This window comes from Schistocerca nitens, chromosome 9, assembly GCF_023898315.1.
Source record: "Schistocerca nitens isolate TAMUIC-IGC-003100 chromosome 9, iqSchNite1.1, whole genome shotgun sequence".
Lineage (NCBI taxonomy): Eukaryota > Metazoa > Arthropoda > Insecta > Orthoptera > Acrididae > Schistocerca > Schistocerca nitens.
Window position 1 is genome coordinate 61,535,469 of NC_064622.1, and position 15,774 is coordinate 61,551,242.

Genomic DNA, 15,774 nt, shown 5'->3' on the forward strand with positions numbered 1-15,774 from the left:
ACTACACAATAACTGTTTCATTCTTCCCTATGTCTACAACAACAGACAAACAGCCATCAGCAGCACCTTATGGTCACGTAGAAAAACATTTGGGCTTCAAGTTTGTACCCAATACAGTAATTAGAATCATGCATCGCTTTGTTGCTGATCTTAACTGCAGTGGCTACACTGCCTACGTAAAACTATAACCAAACCTTGTATTTTATCTTGCTGGACAAATGTTAGGGCCTCAAATTCTTTCTATTACTGTAGTCTGAACCAGCTAACATCAGACCAGGCATAGGAGTATCACAACATTTTTGTCAATTTTATCCAACAACAAGCAAAAGTTTACATCTTTTCCTTAAAGCGTTTTAATTTATGTTTATACATTTATGTGAAAACTTACAATATATCTACTATAAGAAAAATAACTGAAAAAATATCTTTTCATTTGCAGTGTAATGAAATTAGCCAATAGCACAAACCTTGCAATAATCTGCTGATGCAAGTAGTAGAAGAGCTCACCCCGCCGATTTTTATTGACAACAGATCGTAAGCCAGAGAATGGATAGTAAAGGTGCCATTGCCAGTGAAATAAATTAACACCAATGTCTTCTCGGAAATATGCAACACGGTGTTCTGGTTCGAGATCAGAAGCTGTGTAGTCTCGTGGAATTACTATTGGCAGCTAGATGTTAAGATAAAAAACAAGTTTACCAATTTTCAAGTAGTAAATAAAGCTGTATTATTTAGTGTGTGAAAACCTGCTAATACGAAATGACTGTACACTATCTGAAAGTTCTTCATATGAAATCAATTTTACATTTATCTCTACCTTACAGTATGTAGCTGATTAAGTTATAAAGTTATGTTTTACTACTTAATCACAAAAATGTACAACAAATATTATTACAAACACTTTAAAACCTGTGATACTAAAATTGAGTATGTGTTCCATTAACAAACCACAAGCTACAGTAACACAACAAAAACTTTTTGACATATTATTTGGTTACATCCCACACACCACACTTCATAGAAAAATATGTGCAAAAATTGTCATTACCAGAATGTGATGTATGAAGGCTGTAGCCCTTGTACAAAGAATAGCTACCACACAATGTCAGCTCCATGTGTGTGGGGAGGGAATAAAGGACAAAGATTAATTTTAGGGAAATGACAATTGGACTTCAAGGAAAGTAGACATATGAGGAGAGGGGTTAAATCTTGTAGAGGCATTGCTGAGCCACTATTTGCAAAATCTTGTAGCTTTTGTAAACATATGCACTTTTTAGTGGTGTACTTTGTAAGTCAGTGATGCAATGGTTTGTGGACGTTAATAAAAAACCTGCATCACATAGTTCTGTTCTAATTTACAGCATAGTTGTTTTTCTCCATTTTTCAGTTCTATATAAAGCAATATTTTATTTGAAATTCATCCATGTGATTAAAACACTCAGTTACTGCATTAAAAAGTTGTTTTAATTGATCTACATCAACAAAATATTGTCCTAGTGACAGAATACAAGTGAAAGCATTTTTGCATCCACATGAGTTTGAAGAACTTCTGTAATTAGGGGGGGGGGGGGGATAAAAATGTGCCAGCTCTATACGTCCAGAGACTGAGAAAACAAAGTATTTTAACAACTTCATAGATACCATGGAATTCTTCTCTGCAATTTTTAATTCACACACTTCCCTCCATTGCCAAATTGAATATTCCTTGATGCCTCAGATTGTGACCTATCACTCAATCCCTTCTTTTAATCAAGTTGTGCTATAAATTTCTTTTGTCCCAGTTTGATTTAATAATTCCTCATTAGTTATTTGATCAACACAAATATCTTCAGCGTTCTGTTACAGCATGGCCTTTCAAAAGCTTCTATTCTCTTCTTGTTTGAGGTGCTTATTATCCACATTTCTCTTCCATATAAAGTGATACTCCAGACAAATACCACAAGAAAAGATTTCTTAACATTTAAATTTATATTAAATGTTAACAAATACTTCTTTTTCAGAAATGCTTTTATTGCTACTGCCAGTCTGCATTTTATATCATCGCTGCCAATGTTTATTATTTTGCTGCTCAAATAGCAAAAGTAATCTACTACTTTTACTGTCTCATTTCTTAATATAATCTCAGCTTTGCCTGATTGAATTTGATACCATCTCATTATTTTTGTTTTACTTTTTTTATTTCTTGTCCCTCAGCTTTAGCGCCCTTTCCAAATTTCTCTTTGGTTTCCTTTACTGCTTGCTTAATGTATGTATTGAAAAGCACCAGAGATCGGCTACAAAATCTGTCTCACTCCCTTCTATTTTACTACTTGTAACAACTCTTTAAAGAGTGGGTATTCAGAAATGAATATCAGATTAAATTCTGTAATACGAAATGGCCCAAGAGCCAAAAAACGGTAGTTGTATTTTGAAGTAATAGTTAAAATTTTACAAAGAGTAGATATTTTAAATAGAGTAATTCAAAGTAGTACAAAGGGAATCCAAGCAAGACATAATGGAGCTGTGTTTTGTTTTGAATATAATATATAAACCAATGCGCAGCATTGTTAGCTCAATTGAGTCTTTGTTTTCAATGACGCATGTTTGCAGTCTTCCACGGTAGTCAGAAGTTAGGGATTATAAGCCCAATTAAATAGCATTCTGATGACTGGTTTAGACACTGGAGTGGTGGATAATAGATTATTCTGAGATATTGGGACAGAAAATAGTTGGACCTTATAATACTAATGTCTTTGCCGATCGTTTTGTCATGGCGATTCTGCTAACAAACGAGATGTGAGATATAGCGCCCGTGAAAAGACTAAATTTGTGCTGAACAGACATTGAAAGAACTCAAACTTATCATTAATATCATGTCAAGAGAATTAAGAAGCTTAGACATTGTAAAACCCGAGACACATTTATGATTTATCAGATATTAATGGTGAAGGACAGTTTCATGGGAAATCATATCTTTGTTGATAGGAATGTGAAGGAATGTGGTACAGACTGACTGTTATTATACCGAAACGATACACACTAGGATCAATTCCTTCTTCATTGATTCCCCAGTGCCATCTCTCATTAATTTAAGAAGTGAATTGTGTCAATAAAACAGAATATATACGAGACTTTCCCCGTGTTTTCTAAATCCCCCAAAATCAGCTAGTACATAGACAATTATATCTGTGGATACTCAAGGGTTATTGAGAAAAGCTGATCAACCTGTTACAGACAGATAATAGGATTTAACAAAGGCATATTGGCTATGAAGATAACTAAATCAAATTATTTGGGAAACAAAAATTAGAAAAAATCGACTGGAACTCGACTGCTATGTTATTCCTGAGTAATAAATAAAATCACTGTCTTTGCATCTGTCATAGTTGAAAGTGTATACAGTATCGCAGGAAATAAAAAACAAGATCAATTTTCAACTGCTAGTTCACACAATTAGACTCACAATGTGATTCAGAGATGTTTTATGCCTGAGCAACAAGACAAGGAATGGTTTTTAACTAGCTGGGACCATATATACACAAACTTGAGAGATCAGCTCCGCTGCCGGGGGGAAACGGCAAAGCGATATCATAATCTGTGCAGTCGCGACGACGATGGGTGTGCGGGCATGTGCTTCCCTTTCATGTCACATGACTCTTATAACTGCTGTCAGGTTTATGTACAAATTATAATTGATCTTTCATTCCCTGTATTTTACACCCTGTTATCTTCAAAATTTCAAGGAGCTTTTCCCTTCATTGTCAAAAGCTTTATCTCAGTCTACAAATGCTGTAAATGTACGTACAACATTCTTCAGTCTCTCTTTTAGAATAAAATATAGGGTCAGTATTACCTCATGTGCTTCTACATTTCTCCAGAAGTCAAACTGATCTTCCCTGAGATTGACTTCTACCAGTTTTTCCATTCCACTGTAAATAATTCGTGCCATACTTTGGAACCAAGAAGTATTAAACTGATGATCTGGAAGTAGTCACACTTGTCAGCAGCTGCCTTCTTTGGAATTGGAATTATTACATCTACATCTACATGGATACTCTGCAAATCACGTTTAAGTGCCTGGCAGAGTGCTCATCGAACCACCTTCACAATTCTCTATTATTCCAATCTCATATAGCGTGCGGAAAGAATGAACACCTATATCATTCTGTACGATCGCTGATGATTTACCTTATTTTATCATGGTGACCATTTCTCCCTATGTAGATTGGTGTCAATAAAATGCTTTCACATTCGGAGGAGAAAGTTGGTGATTGGAATTTGTGAGAAGATTCCATGACAACGAAAAACGCCTTTCTTTTAGTGATGTCCAGCCCAAATCCTGTATCATTTCTGTGACACTCTCTCCCATATTTCACGATAATACAAAATGTGCTGCCCTTCTTTGAAATTTTTTGATGTACTCTGTCAGTCCTATCAGGATCCCACACCACACAGCAGTATTCTAAAAGAGGACAGACAAACGTAGTGTAGGCAGTCCTCTCAGTAGATCTGTTGCATTCTCTAAGTGTCCTGCCAATAAAACGCAGTCTTTGGTTAGCCTTCCCCACAACATTTTCTGTGTGTTCCTTCCAATTTAAGTTGTTTGTAATTGTAATACCTAGGCATTTAGTTGAATTTACGGCTTTTAGATTAGACTGATTTATTTTGTAATGGAAGTTTAACGAATTCCTTTTAGCACTCATGTGAACGACCTCACACTTTTCATTATTTAGGGTCATATGCCAATTTTTGCATCATTCAGATTTCTTTTCTAAATCGGTTTGCAATTTTTTTTTTTTATTTTCTGATGACTTTATCAGTCAATAAACGACAGCATTATCTGCAAACAACCTAAGACGGCTGCTCAGATTGTCTCCCAAATCATTTATATAGATAAGGAACAGCAAAGGGCCTATAACATTATCTTGGGGAATATTGAAATTTGAAAGTATTTCACCTGTCGCACATATCTTGCAATCAGGTGGAATAATTTTGTCTCGGCTGGCTCTCCCAAAAGTCTCAATAATACTGAGCAAATGACATTTACTCCAGGTGCCTTCTTTCCACTTAGGTCTTTCAGCTCTGTGCAAACTCTTCTCACACTAGTATTCCTCCCACCTCATATTCAGCTAGTTCCTCTTCTCTTTCAATAACATTGTCCTCACATTTCTTTTCTTTACAGAGACCTGTTTATCCCTTCCACCTTTCAGCTTTCTCTTTTTTGCTAAGTACTAGCTTGCAACTTGAGTTACTGTTATTCATTAGGGTTGCTTCTCTTTTCTCCAAAGGTGTCTTTAATATTCCTATTGGTGGCATCAAACTTCCCCTAGTTATACATGTTTCTACAGCCTTGCATTTGTTCTCTAATAATGCCTACTTAATCAGTTTGCATTTTCTGTCAGTCTCATTTTTTAGACATGTATATTTCCTTTTGCCTGCTTCATTTGCTGCATTTTTAAATGTTCTTATCTTGACAATTACATTTTGTATCTCCTGTGTTATCCAAGGATTTCTACTGGGTTTGACCTCTTTACCTACATGATTCTCTTCTGTCTTCACTACTTCATCTCTCAAAGCTACTTGTTCATCTTCTAATGTATTACTTTCCCCTGATTCAGCCCAACAGTGCCTCTCTCAATAACCTCTGACTCCTTCAATTTATTCATGTGGCATCTCCTTGAATTCCTCACTTTCACATTTCTTCAGTTTTAGTCTGCAGTTCATAATCAGTCAATTACAGTCATAGACCATACACATATATGAAAATATTTTACAATATCTTCCAGTGTCACCTGGTCTCTTCCACATATGCAGCCTTCTTTCAAGATTTTTAAATCAAGTGTTAGCAGTGATTAAATTACGCTCTGTGCAAAATTCTACCAGATGTCATCCTCTTTTATTTCTTTCCCTCATCTGATATTCTTGTACTATTTTTCCTTCTCTTCCTTTTCCTACTAACAATTTCCAGCCCCATCACAATTAAACTTTTGTCTCCATTAACAACCTGAATAATTTCCTTTATCTCATCACACATTCTTCCAATCTCTTCATCATCTGAAGAATTTGTTGACATATAAACGTATGCTATTGTGCTGGGTGTTGGCTTCATGTGTCTCCTGAATACTGTAATTTCTTCACTATACTATTTGTGGTTGCTTACCCGCATTCCTATTTTCTTATTCATTACAATGCCTACTCTTGGAATACCCCTATTTCATTGTGTGTTGATAACCCTGTACTGACCTGCACTTTCTGCCACCACACTCCACTAATTCCCATAATATCTAAATTAAACCCATCTGTTTTTCTTACCTTTTTTTTCTCTAATCTACCATCATGATAAGGGATCTGTCATTCCACTCTCCAACTCACAGAATGCCAGCTTTGACTTTCCTGATAGCAAAATCCTCCTGAGTAGTCCCTGAGTGTAGATGCGAATAGGGGACTATTTTACCTCCGGAATATTTTACCCAAGAGGATGCTATCATCATTAAGCCATACAGTAGAGCGGTATGCTTTTGGCAGAAAAAAATAATGGTGGTAGTTTTCCTTTGCTTTCAACAGGGCATACCAATACTGCACTGTGATATTGGCTAATGTTACAAGGCAAGATCAATCCACCTTCAAGACTATTAACCCTGCAACTACTGAAAAGACAGCTGTCTCCTTCAGGGTTCATGGGTTAGTCTGGCCTCTCCACAGATCCTCCTCAACTGTGGTTTCTGTCTGTATCATTCAAGTATTCAAGCCACCCTACCTTGGAAAGTTCCATGGTTCTTGGAAACGATTTAATGTAAGAAGTTCTTCATAGCTCTTAAGGACCGGTCCAGTGTCTACTGTACAAAGTACAACACTAGACTTAACAGGATCATTACTAAATAAATATATGAAACTTCTGCAGAACAGCAGCTGTTCATCACATTATCTTGTACTTATCTGTCACTGGCTCAGATGGGCTTGTCAAATATACCTGACTTGAGAGCTTATGCTGTCACGTTTTATAAGCTGAATTTATTTTATGATGGATTAATGTATTTAAGCATTATACGTGCTGACATAAGAGGTTTTCACTAGTCACCAATGATACACAGTACACTGTAAGATGTACAAAACTTACCCTATCTCCAGTGCTGACAATGTTTGCTTCCTCACGAGCGCGTCCAAATATGGAACTGTCCATGAACCTGTCTGGAAACACTTCAGTAAGAGGTGGGAGAGGTATATTTTGTGTGTCTGGTCGATGAATAATGGCAATTGACAATGCATATGCAAACATATATGGATTCATGCGATCGCGACAGTATATTGACAGGGACAGAAAGTCCTCGTATGTGCGCATTCCTGAAACAAATAAAATTCCATATGATGAAAACATCATCATTTTAATGCAAAGACAGAGTGAAATTTCATTCCCATAAAAGTTGTGTTGCCATGCAGAGTTTTAAACAAAGATTGCATTTGTGAGTAACTAATGTCCTTTGTGTACTTTATTAGTAACTTATTTTCTTGCACATGTGAACTGCTTCAAATCATTGTCCATTGAAAAAGAAGGTGACAACATCCACACTGTCTGCCAAAAAAAGTGAAGTACACGGAAGACATGGTTGGATATCAATGTAACACATACACATACAAGTCACTGACAGGTACATAAATGATTAGAGCTAAAATTCTCTGTCACAGTTAGAATGGCCACCAAGGTACATTAATGTTTGTTAGTGTTTGGTGTTGCTACCAGGCCTGATAGGACAGATAACGGGCAAGATCAGTGTCAGGCATTGAGAGACCACTGTGTAGGGCACCGGGATGCCACATACTCATGTGTGATAGTGTTTCAATACTTTACAGAACTTGATAGGGGCTTCCTTGTGGTTCTCCATTTGGTCAGCTGGTCAAATCAGGCAGTATCCAAATTCTTGGGTCATCAGGATATAACAATGGCCCAATGTTAGGCTGCATGGGAATGTGAGAGCAGGCACACTCATCATCAAGGTTCCAGTTGACCACACATGGCCGACACAAAGGAGGATCATCATAATTTGCACCAAGCACTTCATAACCCCTTCACATCTGTGCCTGCTGTCCAAGAACAAGTAACAGACTCCCTGCAATAGTGTGTGCCATACCACAACATTGGTCACAGACTAGCAGTAGCTGTACTACGGAATTACCATCACATGTGTTCACTACCATTCACACCATAACACAACCAGCTGCATTTGGAGTGAAGCTGCGGCAGGGCAACATGGACTGCGATGAATGCATTGTATTGTATTCAGTGATGAACTGCAATTCTGTAGTACCCCAGTCGATTATTGTTGGCAAGTATGGTAGTGATCTGGGGAGAGACCCCATTCTTCCAATGTTTTGGAGAGGCACAGTGGTGTTACTCCTGGTGTCATGCCATGGGGAGCCACCCGGTATGACTTCAGGTCACGGTTGGTAGTGATTGAAGGAACTCTAATAGCACAATGGTACGTCACGGATATCCTGCATCCTTGTGTTACTTCTCAGGCAACAGCATTGTGGTACCATTTTTCAACAGGACAGTGCTTGCCCACATGTCATGTGCCTCAATGAACTGTTTGCAAGATGTTGAGGTACTCCTTCACGCAGCAAGATCACCAGAACTCTCTGAGACAGAACATATACAGGACCAGCTCTGCCTCAGAGTCTGTATCTAGGATACTAAGGACCAGGTACAACAGTTGTGGGACACTTTGGCTCAGGAGAGGTTACAACGGCTTTATGACACCCTGCCCAACAGAATCAGTGCAGGCATCTACATCTACATCTACATTTATACTCCGCAAGCCACCCAACGGTGTGTGGCGGAGGGCACCCTACGTGCCACTGTCATTACCTCCCTTTCCTGTTCCAGTCGCGTATGGTTCGTGGGAAGAACGACTGTCTGAAAGCCTCCGTGCGCACTCTAATCTCTCTAATTTTACATTCGTGATCTCCTCGGGAGGTATAAGTAGGGGGAAGCAATATATTCGATACCTCATCCAGAAACGCACCCTCTCGAAACCTGGCGAGCAAGCTACACCGCGATGCAGAGCGGCTCTCTTGCAGAGTCTGCCACTTGAGTGTATTAAACATCTCCGTAACACTATCACGGTTACCAAATAACCCTGTGACGAAACGCGCCGCTCTTCTTTGGATCTTCTCTATCTCCTCCGTCAACCCGATCTGGTACGGATCCCACACTGATGAGCAATACTCAAGTATAGGTCGAACGAGTGTTTTGTAAGCCACCTCCTTTGTTGATGGATTACATTTTCTAAGCACTCTCCCAATGAATCTCAACCTGGTACCCGCCTTACCAACAATTAATTTTATATGATCATTCCACTTCAAATCGTTCCGCACGCATACTCCCAGATATTTTACAGAAGTAACTGCTACCAGTGTTTGTTCCGCTATCATATAATCATACAATAAAGGATCCTTCTTTCTGTGTATTCGCAATACATTACATTTGTCTATGTTAAGGGACAGTTGCCACTCCCTGCACCAAGTGCCCTATCCGCTGCAGATCTTCCTGCATTTCGCTACAATTTTCTAATGCTGCAACTTCTCTGTATACTACAGCATCATCCGCGAAAAGCCGCATGGAACTTCCGACACTATCTACTAGGTCATTTATATATATTGTGAAAAGCAATGGTCCCATAACACTCCCCTGTGGCACGCCAGAGGTTACTTTAACGTCTGTAGACGTCTCTCCATTGATAACAACATGCTGTGTTCTGTTTGCTAAAAACTCTTCAATCCAGCCACACAGCTGGTCTGATATTCCGTAGGCTCTTACTTTGTTTATCAGGCGACAGTGCGGAACTGTATCGAACGCCTTCCGGAAGTCAAGAAAAATAGCATCTACCTGGGAGCCGGTATCTAATATTTTCTGGGTCTCGTGAACAAATAAAGCGAGTTGGGTCTCACACGATCGCTGTTTACGGAATCCATGTTGATTCCTCAGAGATATAGGTCTATAGTTTTGCGCATCTGCTCGACGACCCTTCTTGAGGACTGGGACTACCTGTGCTCTTTTCCAATCATTTGGAACCCTCCGTTCCTCTAGAGACTTGCGGTACATGGCTGTTAGAAGGGGGGCAAGTTCTTTCGCGTACTCTGTGTAGAGTCGAATTGGTATCCCGTCAGGTCCAGTGGACTTTCCTCTGTTGAGTGATTCCAGTTGCTTTTCTATTCCTTGGACATCTACCTGGGAGCCGGTATCTAATATTTTCTGGGTCTCGTGAACAAATAAAGCGAGTTGGGTCTCACACGATCGCTGTTTACGGAATCCATGTTGATTCCTCAGAGATATAGGTCTATAGTTTTGCGCATCTGCTCGACGACCCTTCTTGAAGACTGGGACTACCTGTGCTCTTTTCCAATCATTTGGAACCCTCCGTTCCTCTAGAGACTTGCGGTACATGGCTGTTAGAAGGGGGGCAAGTTCTTTCGCGTACTCTGTGTAGAGTCGAATTGGTATCCCGTCAGGTCCAGTGGACTTTCCTCTGTTGAGTGATTCCAGTTGCTTTTCTATTCCTTGGACACTTATTTCGATGTCAGCCATTTTTTCGTTTGTGCGAGGATTTAGAGAAGGAACTGCAGTGCGATCTTCCTCTGTGAAACAGCTTTGGAAAAAGGTGTTTAGTATTTCAGCTTTACGCGTGTCATCCTCTGTTTCAATGCCATCATCATCCCGGAGTGTCTGGATATGCTGTTTCGAGCCACTTACTGATTTAACGTAAGACCAGAACTTCCTAGGATTTTCTGTCAAGTCAGTACATAGAATTTTACTTTCGAATTCACTGAACGCTTCATGCATAGCCCTCCTTACGCTAACTTTGACATCGTTTAGCTTCTGTTTATCTGAGAGGTTTTGGCTGCGTTTAAAGTTGGAGTGAAGCTCTCTTTGCTTTCGCAGTAGTTTCCGAACTTTGTTGTTGTACCACGGTGGGTTTTTCCCGTCCCTCACAGTTTTACTCGGCACGTACCTGTCTAAAACGCATTTTACAATTGCCTTGAACTTTTTCCATAAACACTCAACATTGTCCGTGTCGGAACAGAAATTTTCGTTTTGATCTGTTAGGTAGCCTGAAATCTGCCTTCTATTACTCTTGCTAAACAGATAAACCTTCCTCCCTTTTTTTGTATTCCTATTAACTTCCATATTCAGGGATGCTGAAACGGCCTTATGATCACTGATTCCCTGTTCTGCACTCACAGAGTCGAAAAGTTCGGGTCTGTTTGTTATCAGTAGGTCCAAATGCACCAGGGCAGAGAAGGTGCGACATCTTACTGATCAGTGTGCTCATACTGCCAGGATCATTGTAAACATGACTTGTTTTTGTAATCTGTGGAATAATATCACAGACCCTCTCAACACACGACATTTCACTTCATTTCCTCCTCCTCTTCTGAATGCTTCACCTTTTTTCCCAGATAGTGTATTTGCCCCTTCAACGGTATTCCAAATATTTTCTTCACTACCTGCTTTCTGCAAATTTATTTTGAGGAATTGTGGTGGCTGTGTACACAGATGTGTGGGACTCAAAGAATGTACACAAAGAAATTCTTCACATTTACAGAAAACAATGCCTTTCTGCCATATTACAAGGAGACAGAATGGTCAGTAGTACTTATCATCAGGAGGTAAATTTCTAGTATAGTTGATATATGGAATTAAAAGTAAGGAAAACTACTCCTAGTTTATGGAAATATTAGCTCCTTCCCCACAGAGGAAAGAAGAATAAGTAATTTGGAAAAAAGGAGGTCACTTAGTACTACATTGAAAGAGAACCACAACAGACAATGTGCAATGGACTGAACACCTAATCAAAGCAAAGCAGTTGTTAACTACATGGCCCACAGCCACTGCTATTAATTTGTCGCAAGCCACATTTCTTGGTATGTTAAATGATCACAAATATGTGTACAGTATGTGCTGCACATAATTCTCACAGAGTATAGAAGCACAAATTGTCACAGGTAATGAGTCTTGGGTTCACCATTACCAGACTGAGACTATTTGTGCATTAATACAATGTAAAGATATAATCATTTGCCACAAAACTGATGCATAAAGTCTTCAGAGATCATGAAAGTATACTATTCACTGAATTCTTTCCTAAACAAGATATAGACTCCTGTTTTACCATCTTCAGAAAACATTGTAAAGTCATTCAATTGAAGTGCCAAAAACTCCTTATTAGTAGCATGTTCTTCTTCTTTGATGCACTTCAACAAGTTCCATACTAACTCAGTCTTGCTCCCAGGGAATTACATGTGGTAGTCCTCTTAAAAAATTGAATAATTTTCCCAGTGTGCGGCTATAGAAATAGCACTCACTACTGGTGTGTGAATGCACCCCAAAGAAGTAATGCTTTTGGTTTACAGGGACATATGACACGCTCTCATGTACAGACTATGCTCCTTTTCTTCCTTTCTGCTCAACAACACAACTGTTTTTTCTCTTTGAACTGGCATGATTGTGAATTTAATGTCACTACAAGATTACCAGTGTCAATTAGCAATGGTCCCAACACAATAATTATAAAATGTACAGACATTCTGGAGTCTTAATTCATACATTTAACAGTTTCTGCTATGAGACTTCAATTACAAGATTTTTGCAATATCTTACACATTTCCTCAGAAGCCTTAACCTCTTTGCACAAAATGGTCCTGCTATGTATTAGATATGGTAAAAAGACTTTATTCTGCAACTTTTGCCTTACAGATATTTGTATCACATACACATAAGGAGCTGCTAACTTTGGGTATTTCCATGCATTGTTGTCTTTGGGGTCGCATTATGGGTGGCGTCCACTCTTTCACACTCTTGCACCAATATTTTCTGCACACTACAGATTTCCACAATATATCAATATATTTTAATTATCTGACGTTGTCAGTGTTGTAGGAGGCAATCTTTAAATATGCTGTTGTATTCTTCTTTTGGAAAACTTTTTATCTTGTAGTGCTTCGAAAATTTCGGTGTAAATTCTAGAACCATTTGGCCTTCCTCTGTCTCGAACCCACGATATTTTAAATAGAAGTGTGAGAGAGACAAATCCGACCTATTGCGCATTGCATGTTTGTGTGTGCAGTCACAAGCAAAATGTGGATGCGGTGGCCGAACGGCGGCCAACAAGTACCTGCTGTATGATCCATAGAGTTTCAGTGTATGTAGAGAGAAGAGCCTGTGCTATTCTTCGCTGGTTTAGTGACTGTGTAATTGTTAAGAACAAATGAAGAAATGAGATTAGACTTTTAAGTTATTCATGTGTTGGACTTGCTAGAAGCAAGATATGTTCATATTTTCTGGTGGTTATTAAACCAACCCTGTAGTAAATGTATCCTAATAGAGTCTTTTGTTTGACGACTTGGTTGACTCGCACAAGTTCGAATATTTATATTAGAAGTGGTGAATTTGTTTTTTGTGGAAGTTGAAATATACCATGACTGAACAAAAAGTATTCTTTGAGTACCAAATTATTTCAAGAGTAGAGAGCAAATCTGATAAATTCCCTTAACCAGCATTATTCTTTGGAGAAGAAGTTTTTGGAGATTGATGTGGCCGGCTATACAGAGAAGAAGATTGGCTGTGCATACCAAGTATGTCAACCTGTGGGAGAGAGGTGGGAAGTTTCAAACCAGCTCCACATCTCTTCTTGTCGTTTAAAGTATTAGAACGTGGTGACCGGTGAAAAAGGACCTGAAAAAACGGGAATTAGAAATGAAAATGAGAAAAGTGGATGTTGCATGTTGCCATAGCAACCGAGTATAACAAGACGAGACAACAGTTACGAGAAACTTGATTTAGCCCAGAAATCAAATGAAAAGGAAAATTAATGAATGTTGCAAAGGGAAGACATAAGGAAGTAATAACATTAAAGAGTGGAAAGAAGACCTTGACGTATTAGACTAACGAGAGATACGACGAGAATCATTGAACTAAGAAGATCCGTAACAACATGGAAACCAACGACTGACATCACCCGCACCAGTTGCAGTTCACCAGTGCTGATTCTACATTATGCTCATGCCAACATGGAAACCAGCAACTGACGACACAGGCACCAGTTGCTGCTCACTGGTGCTGATTCCACACCTGCTCACCAACGCAGCCTAAAACTCTATGCCGGGTGAGCGTAAAACAATAACTGTTTTAGTATAAAGTTGAAGAAACTGTTCAATAGACTGTATTTATGTATTTATTATACTTAGAATTATTTTTTCTAATGCTTATCTGATCTAAAATTGGTAAAAATATGGAAAACATACAGTTAGTTGGAGAAACTTCAGAACCAGCCATGGCAATGAAAGTGAGTAAGGAGGTGCCAGACTGGTCTGAATTAGTGAATTTGATCAAAACTTTAAATGATAAAATAGATTACCAGAGGACAGATTCATCTGCTCAAAATGCTTCTTTAAGAAAGGAACTAAATACAACTTTAAATGCTCAATGTCTTAAATTAGATTCAGTGAATACTCAATTAAATAATAAACTGGATGTTCAGAATGAAACTTTAGGATATTTAAGTGCTACAGTAGATGAACAAAGTAAGGAATTTAGCCATTTATGAGAAGGCATGGGAAATCTGAAAACTGAATTTACACTTTAATTACTAAAGTAGAAAGTTTTAAAATAGATTTGAAAGGTGAACTAACTAGTTCTTTAAGCAGTCATGTAATTCAATTGTTCACTGACTTTAAACAGAGACAGAGTGAGCAATTTCAAGATTTGACAAAGAAGTTAGAATTTGATATTGAAGATAAATGTAATAATGTAGAATCTGAACTTAGTGAGTAGTTAGGATCATTTCAAAATGTATGTAATGTTACATTTGATGCTGTAAAAGAAAAATTACACAATTTGAGAGAGAGTATTGAAAAGCAGGATAAGTTAATACAAACAGTCCAATTGCAAATTGCAGGCGTTAACTCTCGAGTCGATAATGTGGAAAGAAACTTTAAAGAGAAATTAGCAACCTCAGACTTAATAAATGTAAGTAGTCTGGAGGAACATGTATAGGAAATAATTGACTGAAAAGTTGCCGCAAGAGTAATCTCCGAGAACGTATCTCCTGTCTTATCTTCTGAAGTCAATGAGAGAGAGTGTTGGAAAGCAGGATAAGTCAATACAAATAGTCCAATTGCAAACTGCAGGCGTTAACACTCGAGTAGATAACGTGGAAAGAAACTTTAAAGAGAAATTAGCAACCTCAGACTTAATAAATATAAGTAGTCTGGAGTAACATGTAGAGGAAATAATTGACCGAAAAGTTGCTGTGAGAGTAATCTCTGAGAACATATCTCCTGTCTTATCTTCTGAACTCAATGAGAGAGAGCGTTGGAAAGCAGGAAAAGTTAATACAAATAATCCAATTGCAAACTGCATGCGTTAACACTCAAGCAGATAACGTGGAAAGAAACTTTAAAGAGAAACGAGCAACCTCAGACTTAATAAATATAAGTAGTCTGGAGGAACATGTAGAGGAAATAATTGACCGAAAAGTTGCTGCAAGAGTAATCTCTGAGAACGTATCTCCTGTCTTATCTTCTGAACTCAATGATACCAAGAAAAGTATGGATGAATTATGAAAAGAATTCAAACTTATTCACGACAAGGTAGATAAGAGAATGACTTCTCCTAACGTGGTGTTGACTAGTGAGGTAATGATGGATTTACAATTGGGAGCCAATTCAGGGTTATCTAGGCAGTTCCCTAAGTTTAAGCCAGATGGGGAAGTACATCCCACTCATTTTCTGAAAAGATTT

At 38.4% G+C, this 15,774-nt stretch overlaps 1 protein-coding gene across 1 annotated transcript in view; it reads right to left on the reverse strand.

Moving 5' to 3' along the window:
- The window catches only part of LOC126204000 (phenoloxidase 2-like), a 274,659-nt gene that overhangs the window by 204,341 nt on the left and 54,544 nt on the right, over positions 1 to 15,774 (reverse strand). Inside the window, exons 4-5 of the mRNA XM_049938431.1 lie at positions 7,097 to 7,320; positions 468 to 670 (exon numbers count right to left, since the gene is read on the reverse strand). Of these exons, the coding sequence (XP_049794388.1) occupies positions 468 to 670; positions 7,097 to 7,320 (427 nt within the window). The remainder of the gene's footprint in view (positions 1 to 467; positions 671 to 7,096; positions 7,321 to 15,774) is intronic.